The 14,713-nt window shown below is 36.8% G+C and overlaps 1 protein-coding gene across 1 annotated transcript in view; it reads right to left on the reverse strand.

Annotated features, from left to right (window-relative positions):
* Positions 1-12,448, reverse strand: part of LOC103026251 (ATP-binding cassette sub-family C member 2) — a 41,116-nt gene extending 28,668 nt beyond the window's left edge. The window contains exons 1-12 of the mRNA XM_022682117.2: positions 12,257-12,448; positions 10,663-10,836; positions 9,847-9,984; positions 8,247-8,387; positions 7,345-7,467; positions 7,161-7,216; positions 6,153-6,384; positions 5,005-5,192; positions 2,974-3,151; positions 1,642-1,896; positions 475-540; positions 240-377 (exon numbers count right to left, since the gene is read on the reverse strand). Of these exons, the coding sequence (XP_022537838.2) occupies positions 240-377; positions 475-540; positions 1,642-1,896; positions 2,974-3,151; positions 5,005-5,192; positions 6,153-6,384; positions 7,161-7,216; positions 7,345-7,467; positions 8,247-8,387; positions 9,847-9,984; positions 10,663-10,836; positions 12,257-12,298 (1,731 nt within the window). The 5' untranslated portion in view covers positions 12,299-12,448. The remainder of the gene's footprint in view (positions 1-239; positions 378-474; positions 541-1,641; positions 1,897-2,973; positions 3,152-5,004; positions 5,193-6,152; positions 6,385-7,160; positions 7,217-7,344; positions 7,468-8,246; positions 8,388-9,846; positions 9,985-10,662; positions 10,837-12,256) is intronic.
* Positions 12,449-14,713: the final 2,265 nt, after the last annotated feature.

A 14,713-nucleotide genomic window follows, 5' to 3' on the forward strand; every position in this document is an offset into this window, starting at 1 on the left:
CTGTCTGTCTACCTATTTGTATGTCCATCAATTTATCTTTGTTCATCTATCTATCTATCTATCTATCTATCTATCTATCTATCTATCTATCTATCTATCTATCTATCTATCTATCTATCTATCTATCTATCTATCTATCTATCTATCTATCTATCTATCTATCTATCTATCTATCTATCTGTTTGTCCATCCCTCTGTCCATCTACAGTATCTGTCCGTTTCTGTAATGTAGGACTCACGAAAGCCGGAGCGCAGAAGAAGATGAAGGTGGAGACGGAGGAGAGGAAGGCTGATTTCCTCATCACCTCCAGCTCCTGCTTCCTGAATCCCTGAACCTGAGCCTCAAACGACGGCTCCCAGGCGTACAGCTTCAGGATCTGCAGCAGCAGAGGAAGAGGAAGAGGAAGAAGAACAGCGTTATTACTGGGTTCTCTTTTACAGAAGAACCTCAGAAACATCTAAATAATGTCTTACCTTGATGCCACTCAGGATTTCATTCAGCATTTTCATGCGCTTGTCTTTGTACATCATGCATTTGGCCTGGAAGAGACGGTATGAAAGTATCAAGATAAGATTGAGACAGTTGGGTTTGGAGGTTCTACAGGTTCTGCATGGATTCTGCAGCACATTTACCCACAGATGTTGCTACAGCTGGGCCTGTAGATCCTGTAGCTCTGCACTCGCAGGTTGGCAAAGTTGGTGACCCAACTGCTGTCATAAAAGCTGGATTGGGAAAAGCCAGGGAAGTGTTGCAATCTTGCAATACTTGAACCCAACTTTCATTGGAGACCAAACAGAACTTTGATTTGTTGCTAAAGATGATACGGTTCCACTAGGTAGCAGTCCAGGCTTTATGCTCATGCAACCATCAGTTCTGAAGCCTACTAACATCTTGGTTCAGTTCAGAATGGGTCATATTGTGGGTAATTCGCCAAACCGATCATCAGTACTTTTGGGGGTAGTGTACCTCCTGGTAAGAGATTGTAGACCTTTGACTTTACAACGCATTCAAAGACATTTGACGCCCGGTTGACAGATGTTGAGAGGCGGCGAATCATTGTACTGATGATCGTTTTGGCGAATTACCCACAATATGATCCATTCTGAACTGAATCAAGAAGTTTGAAGGCTTCAGAAGCGGTGGTTGCATTAGCATGAAGCCTGGACTGCTAAGTACTTTTCGCCAAAACAATCATCAGTACAATGATTTGCCCCCTCTTAACATCTGTCAACTGGGCGACAAATGTATTCGATTCCATTGTAGAGTCAATGGTCTACAATCTCTCACCAGGAGGTACACTACCCCTACAAATAGCTTCTGAGAGCCTTCTTAAAGAGTAGCATCTTGGTTCTAACATCTTGGTTCAGTTCAAAATGGATCATATTCTGGGTAATTTGCCAAACGATAATCAGTCCAATAATTCGCAACCTCTCAACGTCTGTCAACTTGACGTCAAATGTCTTTGAATGGATTGTAGAGTCAACCGTGTACAATCTCTCACTAGAGGGAACACTACCCCCAAAATTAGCCTCTAAAAACCTTTTTAAAGAGTAGCATTCAAAGCATTTTTACGCCCTCTTGTGGCAAGACCCAGTACAGAACAAACCAGGAATTAGCTGTAGCTAAAAAAGCAAATGTACCTGGTAGGACTTGGACTTGATGGCGAGTAGACCATTGATAGGAACCATCAGTATCATGACCAAAAGTCCAGCCAGAACCGAAGGACCCAACTCGATCCAGAGGAACCCAACGGAGAGGACGATCTGCACCGGACACGACCACAGCAGGTGGATGAAGTTGGTGACCTCGTTGAAGCGCTGGGCGTCGGCCGACATCAGTGTGACCATTTGACCAATGGTGGACTCTTTTCGAGCATCGTTCGAAAGCGTAAGAGCCTGAAACGGACAAGGACAAGTTGTTGGAACACATGTCAATTGAGAAAGTCATTGAGAACCATAAAAGTTTAAAACTAAATTGCACATTTGTCGTTTATACAGTCTCATTTTTTTTTGGAAAGCCTTCAAGATTTCAATTTCACAACTAGTCTGAAAAGGTTATAAATCATTTCTAAAGCTTTGGGACTCCAGAGAACCACAGTGATTCACTATTATTCACTAATGGAAAAAACATGGAACACTGGTGAACCTTCCCAGGAGTGACCGGCCGACCGAACAAAATTACTCCAAAAGGGCATGAAGAACTCATCCAGGAGGTCCCAAAAGAACCCAGAACAACATTTAAAGAACTGCAGGATCTCACTCACCTCAGTTAAGATCAGTGTTAATGATTCAATAATAAGAAAGAGACAAAAAACACTGCTGAACAAAACCAAAACAACACTACCACCCGTCTCACATTTACCAACTAACCTCCTGATGACCTCCAGAACTTTGGAAAAATATAGGAAATTTGGAAAAATGTGTGTCTTGTTACATCTGTCGTAAAACTATAAACTAACACAATTTCAGTAAAAGAACTGAATCATACTGAACGTATCAAAACATGGTGGTGGTAGTGTTATGATGGCCTGGAGCTGTAATAGATGGAAGCAGGATTTCTGTTCTCTACCAGAAAGTCCTGAAGGACAATGAATGTTCCTTAGTGACCTCAAGCTCAGGAGTACTTTGGTTCTGCAGCAGGACAATGACCCAAAACACACAAGCAAGTCAAGTTCCCCTCTGAATGGATTAAAATAACTGAACTAAATGAAGGTTCTGGAGTTGTCTAGTCAAAGTCTGATTGAGATGCTGTTGCACGACCTTAAACAGCAGTCCTGATGAGTGCCAGTTTCATCGTTGGTCTCTAAGGCGACTGCACTTGAGTTTACCTGTAACTTTACCTCTTCACTACTTTACTTTAACTGATGCTCTCAAACACTTTATTAAGAGACAAGAAATTCAAGTAATTAACTCTTGATGAGTTCAGCACAGCTGTTAACTGAAAGTCTCTCATAAATCTGAAGGAAACGTTACCTTTTTATACACCGCTGCAGAGATGGCAGCTCGGACCCTCATGCCGAGCTTGAAGCAGCGCTGGGTGAACTGCTGCAGGAACACTGATTGGACGATAGCCACGATCAGCAGCAGGGAGGCGTACAGGTAACCCCGCCAGGTAAACACCGATTTATCCTGAGTAAAGCCGATTAAAAGCCTGATAAAAGAAATACAATACAAACGAGATAAAAATATTAAACTTTCTCATCTTTTTATTGAGGACAATGATCCAATATTACACATTTTTAAGGCTAAAAGTACGTGAAACTAGGACTAGCAGTTGGTTTAAAGGTAAAATTAAAGTCAGGTGTTTCAATCAATGAAATTCCAAATCAGGCATAAGTGGGTGGAGCTTGTTTTAATTAAAAAACAGGGATCTATCAATTTTAATGTGTGGGAACTTCGGCGAGTTTTGCATTTTGTACATTAAGGTAAAAGTATGATTAAAATAGCACTGCTGAGCTAAATGTATGATTAAAAAAACACTGTTAAGGATGTGTGATTAGAATAGCACTACTGAGATAAATTTATGATAGGTGGTTGCTGTGGCATACTACTAGATTGCTAGTTGGTTGCTATGGTAGTCCAAGTGGTTACTATGGGCGCGCTGGATGGACGTCCACACGTGTTAGATGTGCTCCTGTTTTGCTACACCCGTAAAATTTACAGTCTATAAACCTCTAGAGTCTACAGCATGATCAAACAGCTGCTATAAACCCGTAGTCTGGACTCTCCTGAGCGCCGCAGGTTTGAAGGTAAAAGCTCTGGATTAATCTTTAAATCGTTAAATCAGCTTCCAGCGTCTTGCTGATTCTCCAACATCCAAAACAGCTTGAAGATTACATCAGTAAACCAAAGTTCAAAGCAGGAGGAAGCCACTGGCCGGTCATGTGATGAAGACAATGGGTTAGAAGTCGAGAAGCAAAGCCAAATTACACCCTGCAGCTCTGAGCTTTATACAAAAACCTACAGACAACACTTCTCCCAAATTACTAATAAAAATATCATCATTTACAGCATTTATATAGAAAATAACAAAAAGATGCAGAGCTTTCAGACCTCAAATAATGCAAAGAAAACAAGTTCATATTCATAAAGTTTTAAGAGTTCAGAAATAATCAATATTTGGTGGAATAATCCTGGTTGGTTTTTAATCACAGTTTTAATTTCATGCATCTTGTCATCATGTTCTCCTCCTCCACCAGTCTTACACACTGCTTTTGGATAACTTTATGCTGCTTTACTCCTGGTGCAAAAATTCAAGCAGTTCAGTTTGGTGGTTTGATGGTTTGTGATCATCCATCTTCCTCTTGATTATATTCCAGAGGTTTTTAATTTGGTAAAATCAAAGAAACTCATTTTTATTTCTATCATTCATCTATTATTTTTGTTTATTTTCAGAACTGTATATTATTTTAGAATAGTTTTGAGCTTAGATTTAAGCATTTCCAGTTGAAAGATACAAGCTGTACAGGGCTAGAATAGTAAATGTACCTAAGCTAACTAAGTGTTAGCATCTGCTTGTTTATCAAAAAACGACTGAACTGCTGAGGTAAATGTATGATAAGAATAACACTACTGAAGTAAATATAAGATAAGAATAGAATTGCTAAGAAAAAAATCCTGATTAGAATAGCACTGCTAAGGTAAAAGTATGATTAAAATAGCGCTACTGAAGTAAATGTAGGATTAGAATAGCACTGCTGAGGTAAATGTATGATTCGAGCATCACTACTGAGGTAAATGCATTATTAAAATAGCACTGCTGAGGTAAATGTAGTATTAGAATAGCTCTGCTGAGGTAAAAATGTTCAATAAAAATGTGAATTTGAAAGTTTTGTATTTTTAACAACAAACTATGTGTAGGCTATGTAGTTGTTTAACAGCAATAAAAAGTGGCAAAATGTATGAAAACCTGCGAAAAAACATTTTTATGGTAATGTGATATATTTATCTCAACAATTGGTTTATGCATAATGTTATTATACCTTATGATATATGCTTACTCACTTGAGGAGCTGTGGGCTCACGAAGGACAGCAGGTCCTGCACTAGTTTTAGTACGGCGGATTCTAGAAGAACCCATTTAAAGGTTTTAGCGATGCTGAGGATCAGCCAGGAATGAGGATAATCCTCTTCTCCAGAATCCAGATTATTCTCTCTTTTACTCTTCTTCTCTGACTTTTCACTCTGATCCACCTGAACAGTGAGAAAAATAAACATTTTAAATAACATTTTACAAACATGCAATACTGTAATTTGCTTTAATATGCACTATTTTTATTCCAAATCTGACATTTACTCAATATATCCTTTAAATATATATTTTCACAATATTTAAAAACATTCATGATACATATTGCAATATTTATCATAATGCAATATTTTATATATATTACATAGGGGTGTAAGAAAATATTGATAGTGATAATGCAATATTTTGGCAATACTGTATTGATTTTTCAATGTTCAAAACAGTATCGATTCTGTAGCATTACTTTGTGTTGAGGTTGCTGTGGTGTCTTTACATGTAAACACCTGGGACACCACAGCAACCCCACAACTACCACCTGGGATACCAAAGCAACCTCTCAGCAACCCTACAGCAACCACCTTAGCAACCTTATACAAACACCTGGGACACAAGAACAACCATTCTGCAACTGAGCAACTGAGACACCACAGCAACGCTAAAGTAATCCTACAGCAACCTCCTGGGACAACAAAGCAACCCCTCAGAAACCCTACATTAACCACCTGGGACACCAGGGCAATCCTACAGAAACCAGCTCGAACACCACAGCAACCCATACAGCCCCCTCCTAGAACACCTGGGATACCAATGCAACGCTAAAGTAAACCTACAGCAACCATGTGGGACACCACAGCAACCCCGCCGCAACCACCTAGAACACCATAGCAACTGATTGGACATATATTTAAATTTTATTTTATTCAGAATGTATAGACAGACTTTATAAATATTTTAGTGTGTTTTATACTATTACAGTTTTCCTTAAATTTGATTGAAACAATCACAATATATCTCCTAGTTTACAGTATCACAGTATATAGTGATATATTGCATTTTAAGCCCTGTGTGATTTTTTTGAGATCTTATATTTCACATGTTGTTAAAGTTCTATGGGTTCTCCTCACCAGAACCAGAACATCCTGACTGATCCCCTTGTTCAGGCCGTTCTGTTGATGTTCAGGTCTGGAGATCTTCTTCATCTTCATCTTCTTCTTCTGCAGTCGGCTGTGAGCTTTCCTCAGCTCCTGCTTCATCATCTCCTCAAACTCCCGACTGATGAAGTTCGTACTGTCCTTCTCACTCAGCTCCCACATGTCCTCCTGAACCAGAGGACGCCGGTAGCCCGTGAAGATCATCCTGCCAGACAGAGACAGAGCTATGAGTAGAATAGCACTGCTAAAGTAAATGCATAATTTGAATAGCACTGCTGAGGTAAATTCATGATTAGAATAGCACTGATCAGGTACATGTATGATTGGTACATCACTACTGTACTCAGTACATTTGTTATTAGAATAGCATTGGTAAACTAAATAAATGATCACAATAGCACTGCTGAGGTAAATGTAAATTTGAATAGACAAAACTGTCCCTCACACTGTGCCAAAATATCTTGATAAACGGACCAATAGAAATTCTCAAAAATGACCTGAAATTAACTGTTTTTACACTGACTTTTTTTTGTTTTGGAGATATATATAGGTGCATCTCAAAAAATTTGAATTATTATATTATGATTAGAAAAGCACTGCTAAAGTAAATGTATGGTTAGTATAGCGCTACTGAAGTAAATGTAAGATTAGAATAACACTGCTGAGGTAAATTCATGATTAGAATAGCACTAATTAAACTATAATATACACAGATTATAGAATGTATAGAAATAGTAGTATAGTAGACGTTTTTTATTTTAGGGCCATATCGCCTAGACTTAGTACCTAAAACTGGACAATATAACCAAAAATTGTATATGTATCACTGTATATATGCTAATTTTCAACTTTTCAACTGCATCTTGACCCATGATTAATTAAGATAATTACTACATGCCTTTTGTGCTTCGTTTTGAGATGCATAATCTATACTTTTCCTGTCGTTATGATAGCGAAATTAGCACAACCCAAACCTCCTACCTGTTAAACCAGTTAAACGTAATCCTGCTGAGAAACGGAGCTCCAACCTCTGGACTCTGAATAAAACATTAAATAAAAGCTTTTATTCAACAATTAAAAACAACAAAGCACAACAAGTATACTGAATATCATTATAATACTGTGTTTATTTGAATATATGTAATATAATATGTAATATATGTACCTTTTTAGTCATTTCTCGAAGGTCTGGAGGAACATCAGCGATGGCTGAGAGCATCAGAGCGACGAGCTTCAGCCCGTAGGAGACGTAGAAAAGATAAAAATGAGGAGGATCCAATACTTTATCCTGAAGAAACGACAAAAAACAACAAAAAATATATATTTAAAATGAATTTGACTCAAACAGTAGTTTATAGGTAACGATGTATACGGAGAATGTAGCTTATATTTTAGAATGAGATATATTAGAATATACTGTGATAAATATGAATTATAGATTATTATGAATATTGTCCAGGTCTAGGTTCTAAGGGTGGACGATATGTCCCTAAAATCAATATCACGATATGTCAGTATATTTTTGTGCGATATGACAAAACAATGCATTTTAAAATACATATTTAAGTTTGATTTAGTATAAATGAAAGTTTTACACATTCAGTAGAAACATTTGCTAATTTCTTAAACAATAAGCTATCAAGAATTACAGTACCACCCAAACATTTGGCCACTTGGAACTTAAATTCAGTGGTTTTAAATAAAAAAATCATCTGCCAATAGGGTGCAAAATGCTCTCAAAATAATAAATCTCAAAAAAAAAAAAAAAAACATGAAATAATTAAAAATCTTTAAAAGTATGTTAAATTAGGTAAAGAATACTAAAAGTGCATTTTTAACTTAGACACAAGAATCAAAATAACTTCTCTGGTGACTTAATTGTGCTTATTTTGAGTTTAATCACTTAAAATAAGGTAAAAATTATAATTGAAGCGGATTAAGATAACTAAAATAACACTTACACAATGCTTAGTAAGACATAACAAAACAATTATTGCAGGAGAAAATGAGATTTATTTATTAGGTATAAAATAATTATAATAATCTGTTGAACTGTTGGATCAGTACCGAGTTCAGAGCGTCTCTCAGGAGGGTCTGGAAGGGGAAGATCTCACAGATGATCTGCAGCAGCCAGAAGAGGAAGAGACTTCCAGAATCTACAGCTTTCTCCCTCCGTCTCACAGCTTCATGCACCAACATCACCAGCAGCTACAAGCAGAGCACCAGCTTATTTATATAGTGCCCACCTGTTACACACCAGCAGCTACAAGCAGAGCACCAGCTTATTTATATAGTGCCCTCCTGTTACACACCAGCAGCTACAAGCAGAGCACCACTTCATTTATATAGTGCCCACCTGTTACACACACCCAGCTCCACCAGCAGCTACAAGCAGAGCACCAGCTTATTTATATAGTGCCCACCTGTTACACACCAGCAGCTACAAGCAGAGCACCACTTCATTTATATAGTGCCCACCTGTTACACACACCCAGCTCCACCAGCAGCTACAAGCAGAGCACCAGCTTATTTATATAGTTCCCACCTGTTACACACCAGCAGCTACAAGCAGAGCACTAGCTTATTTATATAGTGCCCACCTGTTACACACACCCAGCTCCACCAGCAGCTACAAGCAGAGCACCAGCTTATTTATATAGTGCCCACCTGTTACACACCAGCAGCTACAAGCAGAGCACCAGCTTATTTATATAGTGCCCACCTGTTACACACCAGCAGCTACAAGCAGAGCACCAGCTTATTTATATAGTGCCCACCTGTTACACACCAGCAGCTACAAGCAGAGCACCACTTCATTTATATAGTGCCCACCTGTTACACACACCCAGCTCCACCAGCAGCTACAAGCAGAGCACCAGCTTATTTATATAGTGCCCACCTGTTACACACCAGCAGCTACAAGCAGAGCACCAGCTTATTTATATAGTGCCCACCTGTTACACACCAGCAGCTACAAGCAGAGCACCAGCTTATTTATATAGTGCCCACCTGTTACACACACCCAGCTCCACCAGCAGCTACAAGCAGAGCATCAATAATCACACTAATCAGTGGTGATAAATCAGATTAATTTAGTTTGTATTGATTTATCACAACAACGTCCTCTGATTAATTGCTATTAATAACAGTTGTTCTTCTTGTTAAGCATCAATACTGGATATTTTAAAGAACTGCAACTCATTTAAGTGAGTACACCCCATATATTTCTGTAAATACTGAATTATACAGTTGGAAGAAAAAGTATGTGAACCCTTTGGGATTATACACAAACTCACAACAATAGACAAACACAGTCTGCTTACACTAAAACCACACAAAAAGTATATATATTTGCATGATTTTATTGAACACAGCATGTTAATATTCACAGTGAGAGTAAATAAAAGTGGATTTAATAACTGTCTGTTCCTCTTTTAGCAGTAAAAACCTCAACCAATGGTTTCCTGTAGCTGCAGGAAGAAGGATTCTTCCTCACCTCATTGATCACATGGTCTATTGTTGTGACGTAGATGAAGATCAGAACACATTTAATCACCATTTAAGGCAGAAATCCAATTAAATCCCAGTTCACATACTTTTCTTGCCACTGTATCTATTCTGGGACAGCATGCATGTTATTATAACAGGTGATTTAGTTCCCGCTCACCCAGGACACAGCGTAGATCGAGGGGTTGATGAACAGAACCGGCGGGTTCTTCTTCTTCTGTTCCTCAGAACCGTAATCTTCTCCAAAACTGGAGGCCAGTTCTGCAACCGCACTCAGAAAGAGAAGAGAAACCAGAACCTGAAGAAGAGGAACACAAGAATCACAGAGTGAACCAGAAGTACACAGTACTGAAATTTAGTACTGGAACTGTAATTAATACTGGAATCAACACAGTACTGTAATTTAGTACTGGAACTGTAATTTAGTATTGGATTGAACACAGTACTGAAACTTAGTACTGAAATCAATACAGTACTGTAATTTAGTACTGGAACTGAAACCTAGTACTGGAATCAACACAGTACTGTATTTTAGTACTGGAACTGTAATTAATACTGGAATCAACACAGTACTGTATTTTAGTACTGGAACTGTAATTAATACTGGAATCAACACAGTACTGTATTTTAGTACTGGAACTGTAATTAATACTGGAATCAACACAGTACTGAAACTTAGTACTGGAATCAACACAGTATTGTAATTTAGTATTGAAATTAAAACAGTACTAAAATGGTAACTTAGTACTGGAATCAACGCAGTACTGTAATTTAGTACTATGACTGGAACTTAGTACTAGAATCAACAGATTAATTGAAACTTAGTACTGGAATCAACACAGTATTGAAACTTAGAGAAAGTACTGGTATTTAGTTCTGTTACTGTAATTTAGTATTGAAATAAACACAGTACTGTAATTGAGTACTGGAATTGTCCTGTTAGTTTGAAGCTGTACTGAGTGAGTTTGATATCTACCTGCTTGCTGATGTAGAGTTTGGAGATATGAGTTTTTGGCGAGTTCTTCTTGAAGAGGATGTTCAGCTGCCAAGGAACAGAAATCCACAGGAACCCCAGCGGAACCCAAACCAGAACCGTCCTCTCCACACACACAGTCAGATCCGGATCAGTCCGGTTCAGAAGAGAGGCATTCTGCAATATATACACACATACAGACCACATATATATGCAATAACCCTGTTTTTAATCACAGTTTTAGTTTTCATGCATCTTGGCATCATGTTCTCCTCCTCCACCAGTCTTACACACTGCTTTTGGATAACTTTATGCTGCTTTACTCCTGGTGTAAAAATTCAAGCAGTTCAGTTTGGTTTGTTCTTGTAGCCACATTATTAATCAGTATATTTAAAGAGTGATACAATAGAACAACTTTTTTGTACTTATTTTACTTTAATTATAATTATAGTATAAAAATAGTATAAAAATAGTAGAAAAGTCTTACTTTTTAAAATTGTGCTAGGTGTTCTTAACTGTACTAAAATGGAACTATTTTAAATATACTTTAAATAAGTAAAATTTAAACATTTAAACTACTTCATGTATGTAGCCCCATATATATTTTAAATATGCTTACAGTAAAATTATAATACATTTAATAATGAGTATTACAACTGTATCACTATTTATTATTATACACCAGGTATATTAGAGTATATGCACTAAGAATTGATGTTAAATATATGTGATATATATTTACATTAGAGTACAAATATACATGCGTCTTATATGTTCCTGTCATATACATTAAACTAAAAGTGTACTTCATAGTACTCTATTTTTTTTTTAAATACACCATATTAAAAAGGATGATCAAACATTGGATGAAAGCATAATATTAATGTACTTTTAATATATTTTAACTAAGTACATAAACGTGTTGGTATATTTACAGCATACTTAGATATTTCCTAATATGTTTTAAGTACAATTAAGTATATATATATATATATATATATATATATATATATATATATATATATATATATATATATATATATATATATATTTATATATATATTTTTTTTTTTCAACCAGGGATGTAATACCTAAATATATTTTTAAACCATTTTACCAATGTAGTAATTTAATTTACTTTCTAAAAAGTAAAGTGAACTACTGTAACAGTTGTTTTTAAAGACACTTTGCTAAAAATGAACAAATGTATATTTGGAAAAATGTATTTTAGAGGTATATTGAATTACATTAAACTAAAAGTGTTCTTTATAGCAGTCTATTTATGTCACTTTTTAAAAAGTATGATCAAAGTTTACTTTCGAACTTTTACTTTTTAATATATTTTAAATAAATACATAAATCTGTTATATCTGTATATTTACCGCATACTTAGACATTTCTCAATATGTTTTAAGCACAATTAAGTATATATTTATTTGTTTCCACCAGGGTCAACAGGTGTCCCAATACTTTAGTCCATTTTTTGTCCACGTGATCAGCCACAGATCTTATTAAATCGTGAAAAAACGGTATAAAAAGTTGAGATAAAAGTTGAGGATCGGTTAATTTGGACTTTTCAGATCATTTCAGAACTTACCCAGAAAGTGGAGCCGCAGAACCGGTCCAGTCCAGCAGCCATGAGCTCGTATCTCCACTTTACTGTAGTATCCCGGGATTATTCTCTCAGTTAGAGCCAGATCGTTACTGTAGCGATTCTTAAAGATCACGAGCCCACCAGATCCTCCAGAACCTACAGAACCGCCGCGCGCGCCTCCAGATCCAGTACCGGTACCGGCTGCGCTTCTCTCACGAGCTCCTGATCTGCTTCCAACAGGAGGAAGTGATCATCTCCCCTCCTGTCCCTGTCCTGTTTATACTTCTATCAGCTGATTTTAACATATATATACATATATCATACATATATACATATATTCTTACTGCCTGGGAATATCAGCCTTCCCTGGTGAAAAAATATATATACTTAATTGTACTTAAAACATATTGATAAATGTCTAAGTATGCTGTAAATATACTAACAGATTTATGCACTTACTCATATATATTAAAACTACATTTTTAGTATGCTTTCATCAAATGTTTGAAATTAAATGTTGATCATACTTTTTTAAAAAGTACAATATAGTGTATATAAAAAAATGGACTATTATGAAGTACACGTTTAGTTTAATGTTATTCAATATACTTATAAAATACTTATTTCCAAATATACTTTTGCCCATTTTTTCAGCAAGTGTGTTAAAAAACTGTTACAGTAGTTCACTTAAAGTACAATGTATCATGTAACTTTTTTTAATTATTACATTGGTAAAATGTTTCTAAAATATATTAAAGTAATACATTCCTGGTTGAAAAAAATATATACTTTTATACTTTAAAACATATTGAGAAATGTCTAGGTATGCTGTAACAGATTTTTATACGCACTTAAACACACTGGAATCAAGACAAAAACACAATAACAATAACACTTTTTACTATCATTTTTTTGTGTCTGTTTTATTGATTTTATCTGGTCTAGAAACAAAACTAGGTAAAGGGATTTAAAAAGATGTGTTGGTTTAAATGTGTGTAAACTTGCTTGGCTTCACCCTCCCAGGGCTGGTAGCGTCTGGTTAAGGGGAAATTTCTTACCTGAACATTTTATTCTGGTGAACTGGAGTTAGGTTTACTTTTATTAATCTTCTGGCTCCGCCCCAGATGGATGTGATTAATAAGAGGAGAGAACATTCATGGTTTGTTGGGCACATCCCCTACCCTAAAAAAAACCTACCCCCAACCATCCCCTACCCCCAACCAAAGCACTCCAAAATTAACCAAACCCCAAAGAAAACCAAAACAACCCAAACCAAACACCAACACCAAACCATCCCCAAACCCCCAACCAACCCCTAATCAAATAACACCAAAGCAACCCAAACTTAACCAAAGCTAACCAAAGAAAACCAAAGCAACCAACACCAAACCCATTTCCAACCATAGAACACCAAAGCAACCCAAAATAAACCAAACCCAACCTCCAAATCAAATAACACCCAAGCAACCCAAATCAAACCCAACACCAAACAATCCCCAACCCTTAATCAAAGGCCACTAAAGCAACCCAAAGAAAACCAAACTCAAACCAACCCTAAACCATCCCTATGCCCAAACAAAAAAAAAAAAAAAACAACCCCAACTAAACTCCAACCTCCAATTAATGCAAACCAGACCCAAAAAACCCCAAACCAACAGGAACGTGATTCGACTCTACACAGAGCAAATAAACTAGATTTGTGAAAGAAGGTCACTAGGACTGACTTATGACTAGGGCATCTTCACATCACACAATTCACACCAGCAGTGAAAAAATCCAGGGTTTAATTTACCCATGTTAAATGATCAGGTTCTTGTTGTTTTCCAGTTTAATTCTACGACTATATTTGGATAACAGATAAAGAACGCACTTTTCCATTCCTGGAAGCTCATAGTGTCTCAGTAAATGAGGCAGACGCTCTGTGAACTACTGCTAATGAGCTAAAGAAGCGAGCAGCTGTTAATAAAAAGCCCATCACACCTGAGAGGAGAGCTTCCCCTGGAGGAATAATGATGAAGGTTAGCTGATTGGGCCTGGAATCGACTATAAATACACGTTACGCTGAGAAATGACTCAGACGCTGGATATTGTGATGTGAGCAGGTGTGAAATTAGAGCTGATAATGGCTCCAGTATTTGCTTTTAAATGGGAATGGATTGGAGCTGCTTGGAGCTTTTATTCACAGAGTCGCACTAAATCCATTACAGAGGTTTTAAAGGAAGGATGTTGCCGTATGCCATCAAATTCCATTGCCTCTCGTTCCCTGTAATGCTCTGTGAAACATCTCAAACAGATTAGCAAAATTCTACATGCAGTTACGTATTGGCATAGCAAAAACTTAAATAATTACGGTTGTGATCTGATCTGAGATTAGGCACTTGGTCTTGCCACAAACAAACTGACCCTAAACCAAATTCCAAAGCAAAACCAAACCAAATCCCAATCAAAGAAAACCTGAGC

Source organism: Astyanax mexicanus, chromosome 25 (genome assembly GCF_023375975.1).
Source record: "Astyanax mexicanus isolate ESR-SI-001 chromosome 25, AstMex3_surface, whole genome shotgun sequence".
NCBI classification, from domain to species: domain Eukaryota; kingdom Metazoa; phylum Chordata; class Actinopteri; order Characiformes; family Acestrorhamphidae; genus Astyanax; species Astyanax mexicanus.